This window comes from Tigriopus californicus, chromosome 9 (assembly GCF_007210705.1).
Source record: "Tigriopus californicus strain San Diego chromosome 9, Tcal_SD_v2.1, whole genome shotgun sequence".
Classification (NCBI taxonomy): Eukaryota; Metazoa; Arthropoda; class Copepoda; order Harpacticoida; family Harpacticidae; genus Tigriopus; species Tigriopus californicus.
In genome coordinates, this window is record NC_081448.1 from 6,287,950 (window position 1) to 6,300,558 (window position 12,609).

Below are 12,609 nucleotides of genomic sequence, written 5' to 3' on the forward strand. Positions count from 1 at the left end.
AAGCGTCAATTTCTTTGAACCCGCATTTGTTCGGACGTTCAAAGATGTATCAATTTGCCACGAGTTCTCCCCTCGGAATCGAATATGAGATCTTCATCTCATCTTTTTCAATGCGCCTAATATTTCTTGAAAGCGCACTTCTCTAAAATATGGCACACTCAAAGCCATTCATCTATACATTATTGAGTATAACATGCCAATGTTTGGGAAAAATCGGCCAAAAAATGTTTGGTTAGCTCAGACAGATTTTTCTTTCACCTCAATCTCAAGATGAGCTTCGTCACCCTGCATCGTGTCGGAAAATGAGGCCAGGGTAACGAAAATGGACCATTCATAACCTGATAGCCTCTGTATGGAACTCATTCCGCGTCAAACCCTTAGCGCCTCGTCGAGAGTCTCATGAGCCTCAGTAAATCATAGTTGAACTAACAATGACATCGAAATTGGCATCCATAAACTTCATGTTATTTTCCTACCTCGCCAGCGTCAAGCGTGCTACCCCTTCCCTAAGCATATCTATCACACACAAATTGATCACTCCGTAGGCCTATGATCGGCAATCACTTTCTTCTCTTCCTGGACGAATATTTCCACAAAGATCGACCAAAAACGCCAAACCCGAGAGGGCCGTTGTTCGATTTCTTGGCTCTGATGCTTTTTCATCAGGCACCCTGTTTTGCATCCACCTCAAGATTCGGGGGTCCTCCAAGCCTCCATCCATCCATCCATCCATCCATCCATCCATCGATTCCTTTTCTTCCGGGAATATCGCAAGGAAATCGCCCACCCGACTTTGTGACCGGCTGACCTTGTGTTCCATGACCGCAGACTCCATGGATTGGGCTGACACACCGTCTACTCGTGGATCGTGATTCTGGCCAATCGTGGTGGGCGTGTGCTCTCCACTTCACTTCGGCCTTTAGCCTTGATAACCCGGACGGGTCAAGACACCTTTAGGCTTGAGAATCCTCTCTCGGTCGTCATTATGGACTCTACCATGGGAGGTGAGTAAGACATTGTAAGACATCGGCATCACCCCATCCAATAGTTGAGATAGAATGCAAGGCCCGTCTGTCCGTCTGTCCGTCTGTCTGTCTTTCCGTCTGTGGATTACTCCTGAAAGATCAAAGACCCGAGAAGTAGGTCCACTGAGTGTTTGAGTACTGCCCATACTATACTGTCTTTCGCCCAGTACGACTTGGTGTGATACCATTGATTGGTTATTCGGCCGATCCCAAGAACGGAATCCGGTTGGCAGAGCCAAAGGAGGATCTTAAAGATTAAATGACAGTAAGTCAGGCATGGCCACTGATAGTAAACGCGAGGAGACCGGTTAGAAATAAGTATGACTCCATGAAATTCCTGTCCTGCTTGGTGGCTCATGCAAACTTCCACACATGGTTACCTTACATACGTTTATGAACGTGATGCTCAACCAGCTCCGAATGGTTTCACCTTCGTTGGAATCCAACGCGATACGAGAACCATCCTATCTAGGCCGGAAATGATCTCTTTGTGCTGATCTTTCCCTTTCGTTTGAATAGAAACTTTTGATGTGTCAACTGATTGGCTTCAAAGCCAAAATTGGAGACTAGTGGGAGGCACGCCGAATGTAATCCATGGCGTTGTTAAAAATCACGATAAGCTAGCTGGTGGATATAGAGGGGTACAATAATCCCCACTTCATCGTGCTTTAGTCGATTAGCGCGTCATCCCATTCGCTCCTTCACCCTGCATAACCGGGGGTGATAAGATGCGAGATAAACGTACTCTCACCGCACCCACCGAGATTCGTTGTCCATCACCTAAATTTTCGACAAGTGGGCAAATCGGTTCAAAAGAGCGTAATGTTGTTTACATTGGATCTATTTCCCCAGGGACAAGCATTATGATGAACGTTAATTAATATGAACGACGGATTGTCCGTGCTCAAATGACTTGTTTATATCCGTTCACCCAAAGCGAGGTGCGTGTGTGCGTGTGTGTGTTGCCTTTTCCTTTCGTATCTCTCTACGTATAGTGAGACCCACCACGAAAACTAGTGCTCTTGGCCAGCCCCTGTGGAAGGCATCCTCAGATGCCGGCTTACCTACTTAGGGTATGTATGCCCGTTTGATGGACCGAGAAGTCCTCGAACGTTCTCGCCCCTCTTCTTCCACCTAAACAGAGATGCAAGGTTCACAGGTACCCGCACAACAGGTCATTGTGGACTCAGATGTGTGAGAGCGCTTAGCTCGAAGGCATTTTTGGTGTACTACACAGATTTTGTTGTCAAGCATCGTTTTCTGGGGGATGAAGTGGTGTGTCTGATAGGCATAAATCCCAAGATTAGTGGACGAAGGGTGTACGTACATGACTGAAGTTCCAGTTCTAAACCTACTGACTCTGGACATTTCTGTGTCAGAATCTGTTGGGAGTGATTATTTGTCTGTCTGTGCTCCTCGGTGCCATTACCGATTCATCTCTAGGATTGTGTTCTGGATGATGAGCCTTCAGAGATTCTGCTTATCTTTGCTTCGTCATAGCTCTTTGCCCCTCTTTCTCCCTCATGTTGAGGCTTCTTCTCAAGCCTTGTTTAGCAGTGTTTGAAAGTTCCTAGACTGATTCAGACCTGTGAGTGCTTGATTGCAAGTTACTTACCTCATGTGTAATTTCCAAAGAACTGCCTTTAGTGTCATCCCACTTGAACTTGTATGATTGCTCATTTATAGCACTTCGTCGGGTCGTGACTCACAAGTGCCCTTTTTGTATAGTGAACTCCGTCTGGACAGTAAGTAAGAAGCAAGAGCCCACGTGAGCTCGAAGTTTGTCGACCTTTGATTGTATACTTCCCTGCTTGCCTCTTCTACATCTTGGAAACTCAGCGGTGGGAGTGCGTTTAGCTGGTTGTCAAATCAAGAGAGTTCCATTGTTCCATATTCGTTGGGACCACACTTCATTATTTCCGCCGAACTCGGCGTTCGCAGAGTAAAAAGAGAGCGATTGAACGACCTACTAAGAGCGGACTTTGGAGCGCTTTTACACCATGGGCTCTGGCCCTTCGTCAAGTGGGTATTTGACTGACTTTTGTGTGCTAGTATTACTCACACCGCCGTGAAAGAAACAGTTGTTGTGTGTGCCTCTCAAAGTGGTCCGTCCGTCTTTCAAGTACACAATTTTCCCTTCGCCTCAATCGCTTGGTTAAAACCCAATTCTGCGGCTACCCACATGCCATCCTCCACAATGACGTCCACTGCCATCAGGGGCTTCCAGACCATTAATAAGCTTCTAATGTCGGTTGTAGGCCAAACCAGGAACCACCTTCAGATGAAATCATCGCCATTGACCGAAGACTACTCGATCAGTACCAATGTCCTTGGTCTGGGCATCAACGGAAAAGTGGTTGAGTGCACGGAAAAGAAATCGGGAAACAAATATGCTTTGAAAGTGCTGAAGGACAACTCCAAGGCCCGAAGGGAAATTGATCTTCATTGGAGAGCCAGTAACTGCAAGCACATTGTACAGATCAAAGATGTCTACGAAAACACTTACAATGGCCAAAAATGCCTTCTGGTTGTGATGGAATGGTAAGTATATATTGTTTTGTTCTCTAATCCTTGAGTAGAGTTTACTTGTCAGTAGTGCTGGGGCGAGTCCGAACGCGAGTGCGAGTGCACTCGAGCCTTTTAGAGAAATTGGCCGTACACGAGTCTTTTAGTAAGAATACGAGTACGGACTTTAGCTAGACCTGTCTCGAGTAAAAGACTCGAGTCTGGCAAAAAGTTGAAAAAAATCAGGACTACTCGAACGAGTTCGACTTTTGACGGGCACGCCCCAGCACTAGTTGCCAGCTTTCTAATTTAAGTAATTACTTCAGTTTTAACACCAATCGCAAGTCCTTGCTTAATCCTTGAATCTGTAGAATTTCCCCAACGAACCATTACCAAAATACATCTGAATTAGACACTCTCTTAGGGTCTGGTGGTTTTTTAACCCTCGGCTGTCTTGGTGCGAACGTGTGTCGTATTGTTTATGGGTATATTGCCAATGTCGAAGAAGACAAATGGAAACATTTGGGGATCTGTCTCTATAATGCATTAGAGTAACATAAACAAACTCTTCTTAGTTTGTTGGATTATTGATTTCAAAATTATTTAAAATCAATATTTTTGATTCTCATTGTTACAGTTAGTGGTAATAGGACAGGGTTATTGTGAAGAACCGTTTACGTTAGCATTGTTCTTGCTAAACTTTAATAATTTATAGGTTTAAACTAAAGTTACAGCTAGCTGTGAGTGGACTTGATCTCTGAGACGTCAATTCGAAGACAGAATCAGTACAAAAGAAAAGCTCTTTTCATCATGGAAAAATTGGCATTGAAACGAACTTCATTTTTATCAAACAAGTAACCCGGGACGAGGCGTGAATAAAAGTGGCTCAATTGGATACTTATCTAGACTTTTCTGGAATTAAATGGGAGAACTTGAAATACAAGTTCCTTAAAGTAACCAGGCGCTGTTTTAACGTCTCGTTTATCTGTTCTTAGAGCTTTAACGAATGATATTTACTTCAAGTATAGGTTCCATTATTTTTCAGCATGGAAGGAGGCGAGTTGTTCCAACGAATCCAAGAAAAGCAAGCTTTCAATGAAAGAGGTAATTTGATTCTTTGATTCGAACCTTATGATCTGGCTTAATACATATAGTGAATCATTGTATTTTGACCCAAATATTTGTTTGCCAATAATCAATGCGGTTGAACGAAGTATCGGCGAGTTCTTATCTTTGGTTCATGTTGTTTCTTATAGAGGCCGCCGAGCTCATGAAGGATATCTGTATTGCTGTCAAATACCTTCATGACCTGAATATCGCTCATCGAGATTTGAAGCCGGAAAATCTTCTCTACTCAAGTAAAGGTGAGATAAAAAGGGATCCTTACAATTCGTGCGGAGCGAAAAACGCGAGCGTAGTTTTTCAAGTTGAGCTAGTTTGAGTAGGGGATGGAAGAGTTCCAAAGTGTCAAGAACAAACTGCAAGTTTTCTCAAATTGGTGTTTAAGAGACAGTGGAGTTTTGTTCAAGAGTGGCCAAAGGTTCCACTCCAATTACTCACTTTCTTGTACAGGTACCGTTAACCCTCGATTAAAATCGATTAACCCCTGTACTTTATTTCTTCAAAATTGACACCCGCGATATGAGTTTAATCTGCTTTCGTGTGATTCCAGCCATTCATAGGGTGTTCTCACCTACGTCAATCCCAATTAATTCTAGGCAAACATGTCCACCTTACTTCAAAGCAGTATGTTTCATCTTTCTACGAACTTCGATTTAAAGCTAACGATTCTGTATTTGCCCAGATCAATATAATAAGACTAATCAAAAGAGCAACTCTTGAAGCTGAAAACGTGCCCTTCGGTTAGATAGGGCATCCAGTTTTAAAGTTCCTGGTCATTAAGGCTACCCCTTCTTGTAACATGGACACTAATCTCTAACCTTGAATTGTTTATTGTATAAGATATGTTTTTCTCTGGCATTCCTAGCTTAAAACTCACTAATTCCAAAAGATTTACAAACGCCCCTAGGGTCAGTTTTCGCTGAAGCGGTCAGATTTTGCTATAACGTGTTGATTGCGTCTAGATCCAATTTTGATTACTTGTGTCCGTCTAAAAGCACGTGGAAATGTTGAAACTTGAACTGTCGTCAAGGAAGCTGGCCGCTCACGAACTCCTAAGTACGTTGAAGTCAGAAACGAGTCCTCTAACCAACTCTAATTTCCATTTAGGCAATTTCGGGATCTTAAAATTGACAGACTTCGGGTTTGCCAAAGAAACTCTGAGCCGCGATACTCTCCAGACGCCATGTTACACACCTTACTACGTTGGTAAGATTTGATTTAACTGTGTATATCAGGTGTGCTCTGAAAGTTCTTGTTCTTTTTGTTTTTAGCTCCTGAAGTGCTTGGACCCGAGAAATACGACAAATGTTGCGATATTTGGTCGCTTGGAGTCATTATGTACATTTTGTAAGTTATTTTTGCTTTATTAATTAGCGAAGTAAAACCTTTTGCGTGAAACTCTTTTGAGCGTGCTGCAATTGCAGATCGAATGAAAGAAGCCTCCAAAAGAAACTTGCTATTGGAGTAAGACGATTTTTGTGCCTTCCCATTGATTGAAATTGTATAAGACAAATCAAGAGGCATATTGAGAAAATAGAAATCATTGAATCTAATTTACATCTCGCGAACCAAAAAAATTCATAACTCCTCAACGAAATTCAAGAGCCTTCTGAAAATATGGAAAGTTTGGAGAGCACGTTTATTCGCAACTGAAGTACCTTACGTGGCATGCTATTTCCAGTAATTACTATAATAGATTTCAAGGGCACTTTTTGACAAGTCCCTACTTACTAATGAAGTGTCAAAGCCACTCGTTAGGGAGTACTAAGTACATCATGTATGAACTAGACCAGAGTTGTTTTGAGGTCCAGGGAAGATGTAATTGACAGGCCTTTGTTGACAGATGATATGATTTGCCCAAGAGACTCAAACTATTGAGATAGCTTGATATGATTTATTACGTTGAGTTATGGGGATCAAGATAAGCTTGAAAGAAGCATTGTTTCGAACAAGTCCCCTGAAATACGACCCTCTCCAAAAGGTTCCCCAATAATCAATATGATCGCATATGCAAGCTCATCGATATCCCATAATGCCTTCCAGAGCTTAAAATGTTGTTTTTCTTATCAATGACCTCTTTTCAAGTACAAGGAGCTTTCGCCAAAAGAATTCAATCGAATGTACACACAAAAGTGAGCAAAAAGTTTCTACATCCCATATATATATATAATAGGGAAACTCAGAAAATTTTGGTCAAGCAGAAACTGTAGTGTCTCACCATGACACACGAGATCCCTGATAATAAAACAATACGATATGAGGTTCCGTCACTTGTAGACGCGTTAGCTCGTCAAGAGTCATTTAAAAACCTATTAAAACCGGCAACTATTTCATCAACACCAGACGAAATCAAAACCACATCAGATCAGGTCAGATTTCAAAACCATCTCTAATTTGAGCAGGTTGAGATCAAACCAAAATAATGAAAAACACACCGGATTAATCGTCATTTCCAATCTTTTATTTTCGAGCAGTCTTTTCAATCGCGAAATGTTCCTTTTAGGCTGTGTGGCTTCCCTCCTTTCTACAGCAATCACGGTTTAGCCATTTCCCCTGGTATGAAGAAGCGCATTCGAAGTGGTCAGTATGAGTTTCCAAAGCCAGAGTGGGCGAATGTCTCCCAAGATGCCAAGGATCTCATTCGGGGAATGCTCAAAACGGATCCGCAAGAGCGACTTTCTATCGACGAGGTCATTAAGAACAAGTGGATTGCGGTAAGACAGGGAAACAAATATTTTCTTTCATCTCTAGGACAGGTTTTCTATTTTGGCAAACTCTGGCTTAGCGACAAATTTGATAGATGATAAAAAACTCCTGAGGTATGAATGTATATCTGGGTAGAGATATGAATGAAAAAAATGGAGAGATAAGAAATCCTAAAATATCAAGGTCGCTCTGAGAAAATTGACCATTTAGTTGATTTTATTGTTTACGTTTTCTTTTCTGAAAGATACTTCTCGAACTTTTTTCCGTATTTTCTAAGGAAATGAAATATGTTGCCACTTTTCGATATTTATAGGAGAGAAAGAAGCTCGCATTCTTAAGGGGATTCGTAGATGACAGATCTGGAACCCTTGGACTCCACATTTTTCGTTGCAACCATGAAAATGCAGCTTTGTGCACAGTTCCAATCAAAAAAAAAAAATCCCGTATGAATATTAATACCTTGGATGAGGAATTCGGGATCAAGTCCACACGACTGGTTCTCTATATGTGCACGCAGTTGTCTGCACTTCTTGTTTAGAATGACGTCACAACATAGTTTTACGTCGCTTCTTACGTGGGTTTCCCGATCTTCTCACTAGTTCGAAGGGTAGATTAGTGAAGGGTGGTGTAGTGGAAAATTGATTTCTAAGATTAGATCGCCTAGGGAGATGTATTTGATGCTGCTCGTTTCCCAGTTTATTGGTATCCTTAATGAAGAGCTCCTTAAGCACTGTTTCCGAGGAATGTGAATCTCCTCGTTTCAAACAAAGGGCTCGCATTTGATAGACCCTGGATAACACGGACCCTATTTGAAAAGGTTATTTTTCTTGTTGCAGCAATACACAGCAGTTCCTCAGACTCCTTTGTTAACCTCGCAAGTGTTGAAAGAGGAAAATGAGCAATGGCCTGATGTTCAACAAGAAATGAGCTTAGCTCTCAAGGAGATGCGGGTGGATAACGAGTCCGGATTCACGGTCAAGAACCCGACCACGTCGAACTCGTCCTTGGCCAAGAAGAGGAGAAACAAGCAAGACGCCAATATTCCTCCCATTAAGGAGCAAATGTCCACAGAATAGTTCGAAGAGCTGACGACGTCGATGTTTCAATCTCGAATTAATCGATTATATTAACACTTACACATCATCACACTGCGCATCATCTCTATACCCATACATACATACATACGTGCATACATGACTACATTCTAGAAGTACTTTTGAGAAGTTCTAATCCCACTTATGTTGGGCATGATGTCAATCAACGACGACGAGCAAGAAGAAGTTGGAATGAAAAACATCAACGGTCAACTGGTTTGTGACGAGAGTGTCATACTTATATAGATAGATATAAACAATAATCGCAAGAAGAGGCCTGGAATTAGTTTGTTCAAGTATGGTCCAGTTATTATGATAGAGAATTGTGCGAAATGTGCATCACTTAAAACTGAGAAATTGTGAATTTTTCGAAGAATAAAAAAAAAGTTCGTCTTGTACAACCATCACACACTTATGCTAAGTTCATGATTGATAGGAACCATCTAGTTTTCAAGAAAGTTGTTCCAGCCTCAAACGCACACCGAACAATATTCAGAACGATTGTATCAGCAGAAATGTTCTCTCAAAATTCATCCTGAGGCAAGCAAGCCCATAATTAAGCTTCTAAAGGGGACACCGGATCAGGTAGTTGCAACAGTACATTTATGTTCTGAAAAAGGACCCAGAGGTTAGGTAACAATCAATTATCATTTTAGAGCATTGTAAAGGTCTCGGGGAAACGCGTATGAAATATCGAACAATACAATCAAACCACCCCGGCTGAGACAAAAGAGTCGAAACCAGTATTTGGATTGCATATTTGGGGTTCATGCCTTTGAGCTGCCCCCTTTTGCCCTTATCAAATTTTCACTTGATGCACTCACATTTTAACACACCAACATTTTTAGTTTTTTACATTTGGCGCGATGGATACATATAATGCGGAACAGTTGAATAATCGAGTACATGTAGCAATGCCAAAAATGCGATAATTCTGAGAATTTGTATTTAGCAAATTTTGTATCTGTATTATTTACAAAAGTTTGCTTTTCTTTACAAAAAACAATGACCCGCAAACTAATTTTTCAAATATTTGATCAATTTTTCCACTTTATCCTCGTTGCCATTGAAATAATATGAAACACCCATCAATCTCACTTTGAATATCGCAAAGGTGTTTGAAAAGATCGCTAAGTTCAAACTGTTGATTTTTTTAAAGACCAGCAAACGTGCTTCCTCTTTGTCAGCATTTAAACGCGGTAACCGAAGAACAATGACTTTTTTCAGGGCTGGAGCAGGAGGAGCACGTCATTGAAGGACTACAGAGTTAAGAGTAGGGCCGGCAAAAACTTCCATTCTGCAAATTTTGCAAAAAAAAACTTGAATATCCAAGATTTTTCTACACATTTTGCAAGTTTAAGCGCAAAATTTGACCTTTTTCTGCAATTTATTATGCAATTTCAGCCGTTTCAGCAAAAAAAACAATATTTGTGAATACTTTTCAAGCATTCTGGTCAATTCTAGGAAAAAATGTGAATTTTATGACTTGCTCAGTTTTGTCTGAATAATTTTTTTGGGTTTGTTTTTCACGGGCTTTTCTAACCGCTAAAGGAGATGTAATCTCCAAAACTATCAAAATGAAAGGTTGCCATTCGTTCATTTTTTACCTTTTAATCTTCATATGATATTTGATCCACAACAAATTTGAATTGGCAGACCAAGCTAGTCCTGGAATGTAGGGTTGATCTAGAATGCTACTTGAAAAATTGTCCAAGTCTGACTTGAAAGATGCTACTGGATCGACAAGGCCTGCATATTCTCTACAAATATGAGAGGGAAGCACATCAAACAATGAAGGAGCATGAGAGCCTGAATTCTTGAGGGCTTGAGGGGTGTTCTCAAAGCGCACATTAAGCCTCTAAGGTCACTAGAATTGACCATAAATCCTGGGTTTTGACAAAGCTCATGAATGACTTAAAGTACGCACAGGATCAGATGCCTTTTGTACCTTCTCTGAACACTGCACAGTCCCAACTTTTTTTTATGTCTCCCAGTACAAGAGGTCTCTCATTCCTATGAAGTTCCTAGTGAAGCATCTTTGGACATGTTCATCCTTTTGCAAACCTGCTGAACTCATTGAAGCCCAAATTGGTGAAGCATATTCAAGATGTGGCTGAACAATCAACTTGTACAGAGTTAGCATCGTGATACCAGCCTGATGCTAATTAATGAAACACTAAGTATAATATGAACTAATATAACTAATGAACTTCTCCTTCAAAAATTGGATGATTCTTGACGTGTTTTCATGATGTATTGGGTAAATGTTTATGAGGTGGATGGTTATTTGGAAAGAATTGATTTACCATAAGTTTCAAAAAACTTGAAAGGATGTGCAAGATGGTGATCAGTCTAGGAGGCAGCAAGGACAAGGTAAGAATCTACTCCCTATGATATCTGGTTCAAATTCCAATGTTCGAAGATATCATGATATGATTTTTCTTTTCATCTACGTGTTGCTTGATCGGGAAGAGCAAAAATAGCCCCCCAAAACGTGTTGGTGACTATGTTTTGGAAAGTTTATTTTCAAATTTTGTGCAAATTTGGTTGATTTTGCAAGCAAATTTGCTGCCAATAATGACCATATTAATCAGCAAGTTTTGGCCGGCCCTAGTTACGAGTCAGCTAATGTGGTTTACCTAGACCTTGCCAGGGCCTTAGACAAAGCAGATCATGGCCTTTTAAATAACAGGCCCCACGAGATCTCCCGCCTCCACCTTCTCACTAAAAAGCGCTACCACAGCGATTGGGCGAAAGCACCTTCTTGAGCTAAATAAGAGCGCTGGATGTGACAATGTTGACACCTCGATATTGAAGAAGAGTGTTGTTTTTTTCGTTACCCCCCTGACCTACGCGTACATCATAAACACATCGATAACGTCGGGTCATTTTCCAGCTCGATGGAAAAAAGCGATAGTCATTACCTTACACAACAAGAGCAGTCGAGAGGAACTCAGCAACTACCGCCGCGTAGCCCTGCTGCCAATTGCCTCAAAGGTGCTCGAATCTGTGACACGTGGACAGATATTCAAATTTCTCAAAACTCAAAATCTCCTGCCTGAATAATAACATGGCTTTCGTGAGAAAAGATCAACCATGACGGCCATGCGCTCAATGCTGACGCAATGGAAAAGCGAACTCATAACTGACGCATACTTGCGTTCGATCTAGCCTCTGTTTTTTGACTCCCTTGACGCGAACGTACTATTTGACGGAAAGGTGGAGATTCTGGGATTTGATCATCTCAGTATCAAAAGGACAAGATCCTTCCTTTCGGGCAGATCTCAGAGGGTTGTAGTTAAAAATACCTCGTCAGATGCCTTACATACATCGTTTGGATCCCCTCAGGGAAGTATTCAGTCTAATTTGTTATTCCCAACATATATGGTTGACCTTCCCCTCTGGATGAATGCAACAACTACTTATAGTTATGCCGACGACACCACGGCCTTTGTTGCTGGAAGCAATAGAACAAAGCTTCTCAGAAACCTGGAAGCAGAAGCTTCATCGATACTATCATTTAAGTCCTCCAACTGGCTCTTGGCCAACCATAGGAAGACTGGCTTGCTCCTTCTCGAGAGAAAAGGAAGGCCTTCGCGTGTTGCAAATATCTGCATCGGCTGGACCATGATTCAGTCGGTCGAAACGTTAAACATTCTGGGGATTGAAGTTGCCAGAGATCTTAGTGACCAACCACATGTAGATCGAATCGTCAGAACAACCGTCCAGAGGCTTGGAGTCCTCGGCCACCTAAGCGTCCACCTTCCCAAGAAGCATCTTATGCCCATAATTCATGGTCTCATCCTTTCAAACATTCTGGATGGGCTAGCCTTATATGGCGATGTCCGGATAAAAGTAAATGATCCGCATAATACTCTTATGGATCGGATTCAGGTGGTTCTGAACAAAGTGATGAGATTCACTTCCGGTAAGAAATTGGCCCAGCATGTCCGAATTGTTGCCCTCGCTAAAGAGACCAAAATGCCACCGGTTAATCAAATGGTGTGCAAGAAATCTTGATGGCCACATATCGAGCAACCCAAGGCAACATTACTTCTGTCTCTAACAATCTGAAGTTCTGGGTATCTGGATCCACCATGTCAACCAGATCGACGGATCAAAACAACCTTGCCATTCCCAACGTGAAGAACCACCAA

General features: G+C 41.5%; 1 protein-coding gene and 1 long non-coding RNA gene across 2 annotated transcripts; one reads left to right on the forward strand and one right to left on the reverse strand.

Annotated features, from left to right (window-relative positions):
- Positions 1-854: 854 nt before the first annotated feature.
- On the reverse strand, positions 855-1,843 carry LOC131887306 (uncharacterized). The gene is made up of 2 exons (XR_009374025.1): positions 1,406-1,843; positions 855-1,272 (listed from the first exon to the last, which is right to left on the reverse strand). It is a non-coding gene; the product is annotated as an uncharacterized LOC131887306 (long non-coding RNA).
- On the forward strand, positions 974-8,859 carry LOC131887305 (MAP kinase-activated protein kinase 2-like; the record flags this gene model as incomplete). Its single annotated transcript, XM_059235879.1, is given in 8 exon segments — positions 974-1,004; positions 3,284-3,566; positions 4,576-4,634; positions 4,787-4,894; positions 5,760-5,858; positions 5,924-5,999; positions 7,156-7,366; positions 8,195-8,859. Coding segments are annotated over 8 exon segments (1,095 nt in total). The 3' UTR covers positions 8,435-8,859.
- Between the last annotated feature and the right edge of the window lie 3,750 nt (positions 8,860-12,609).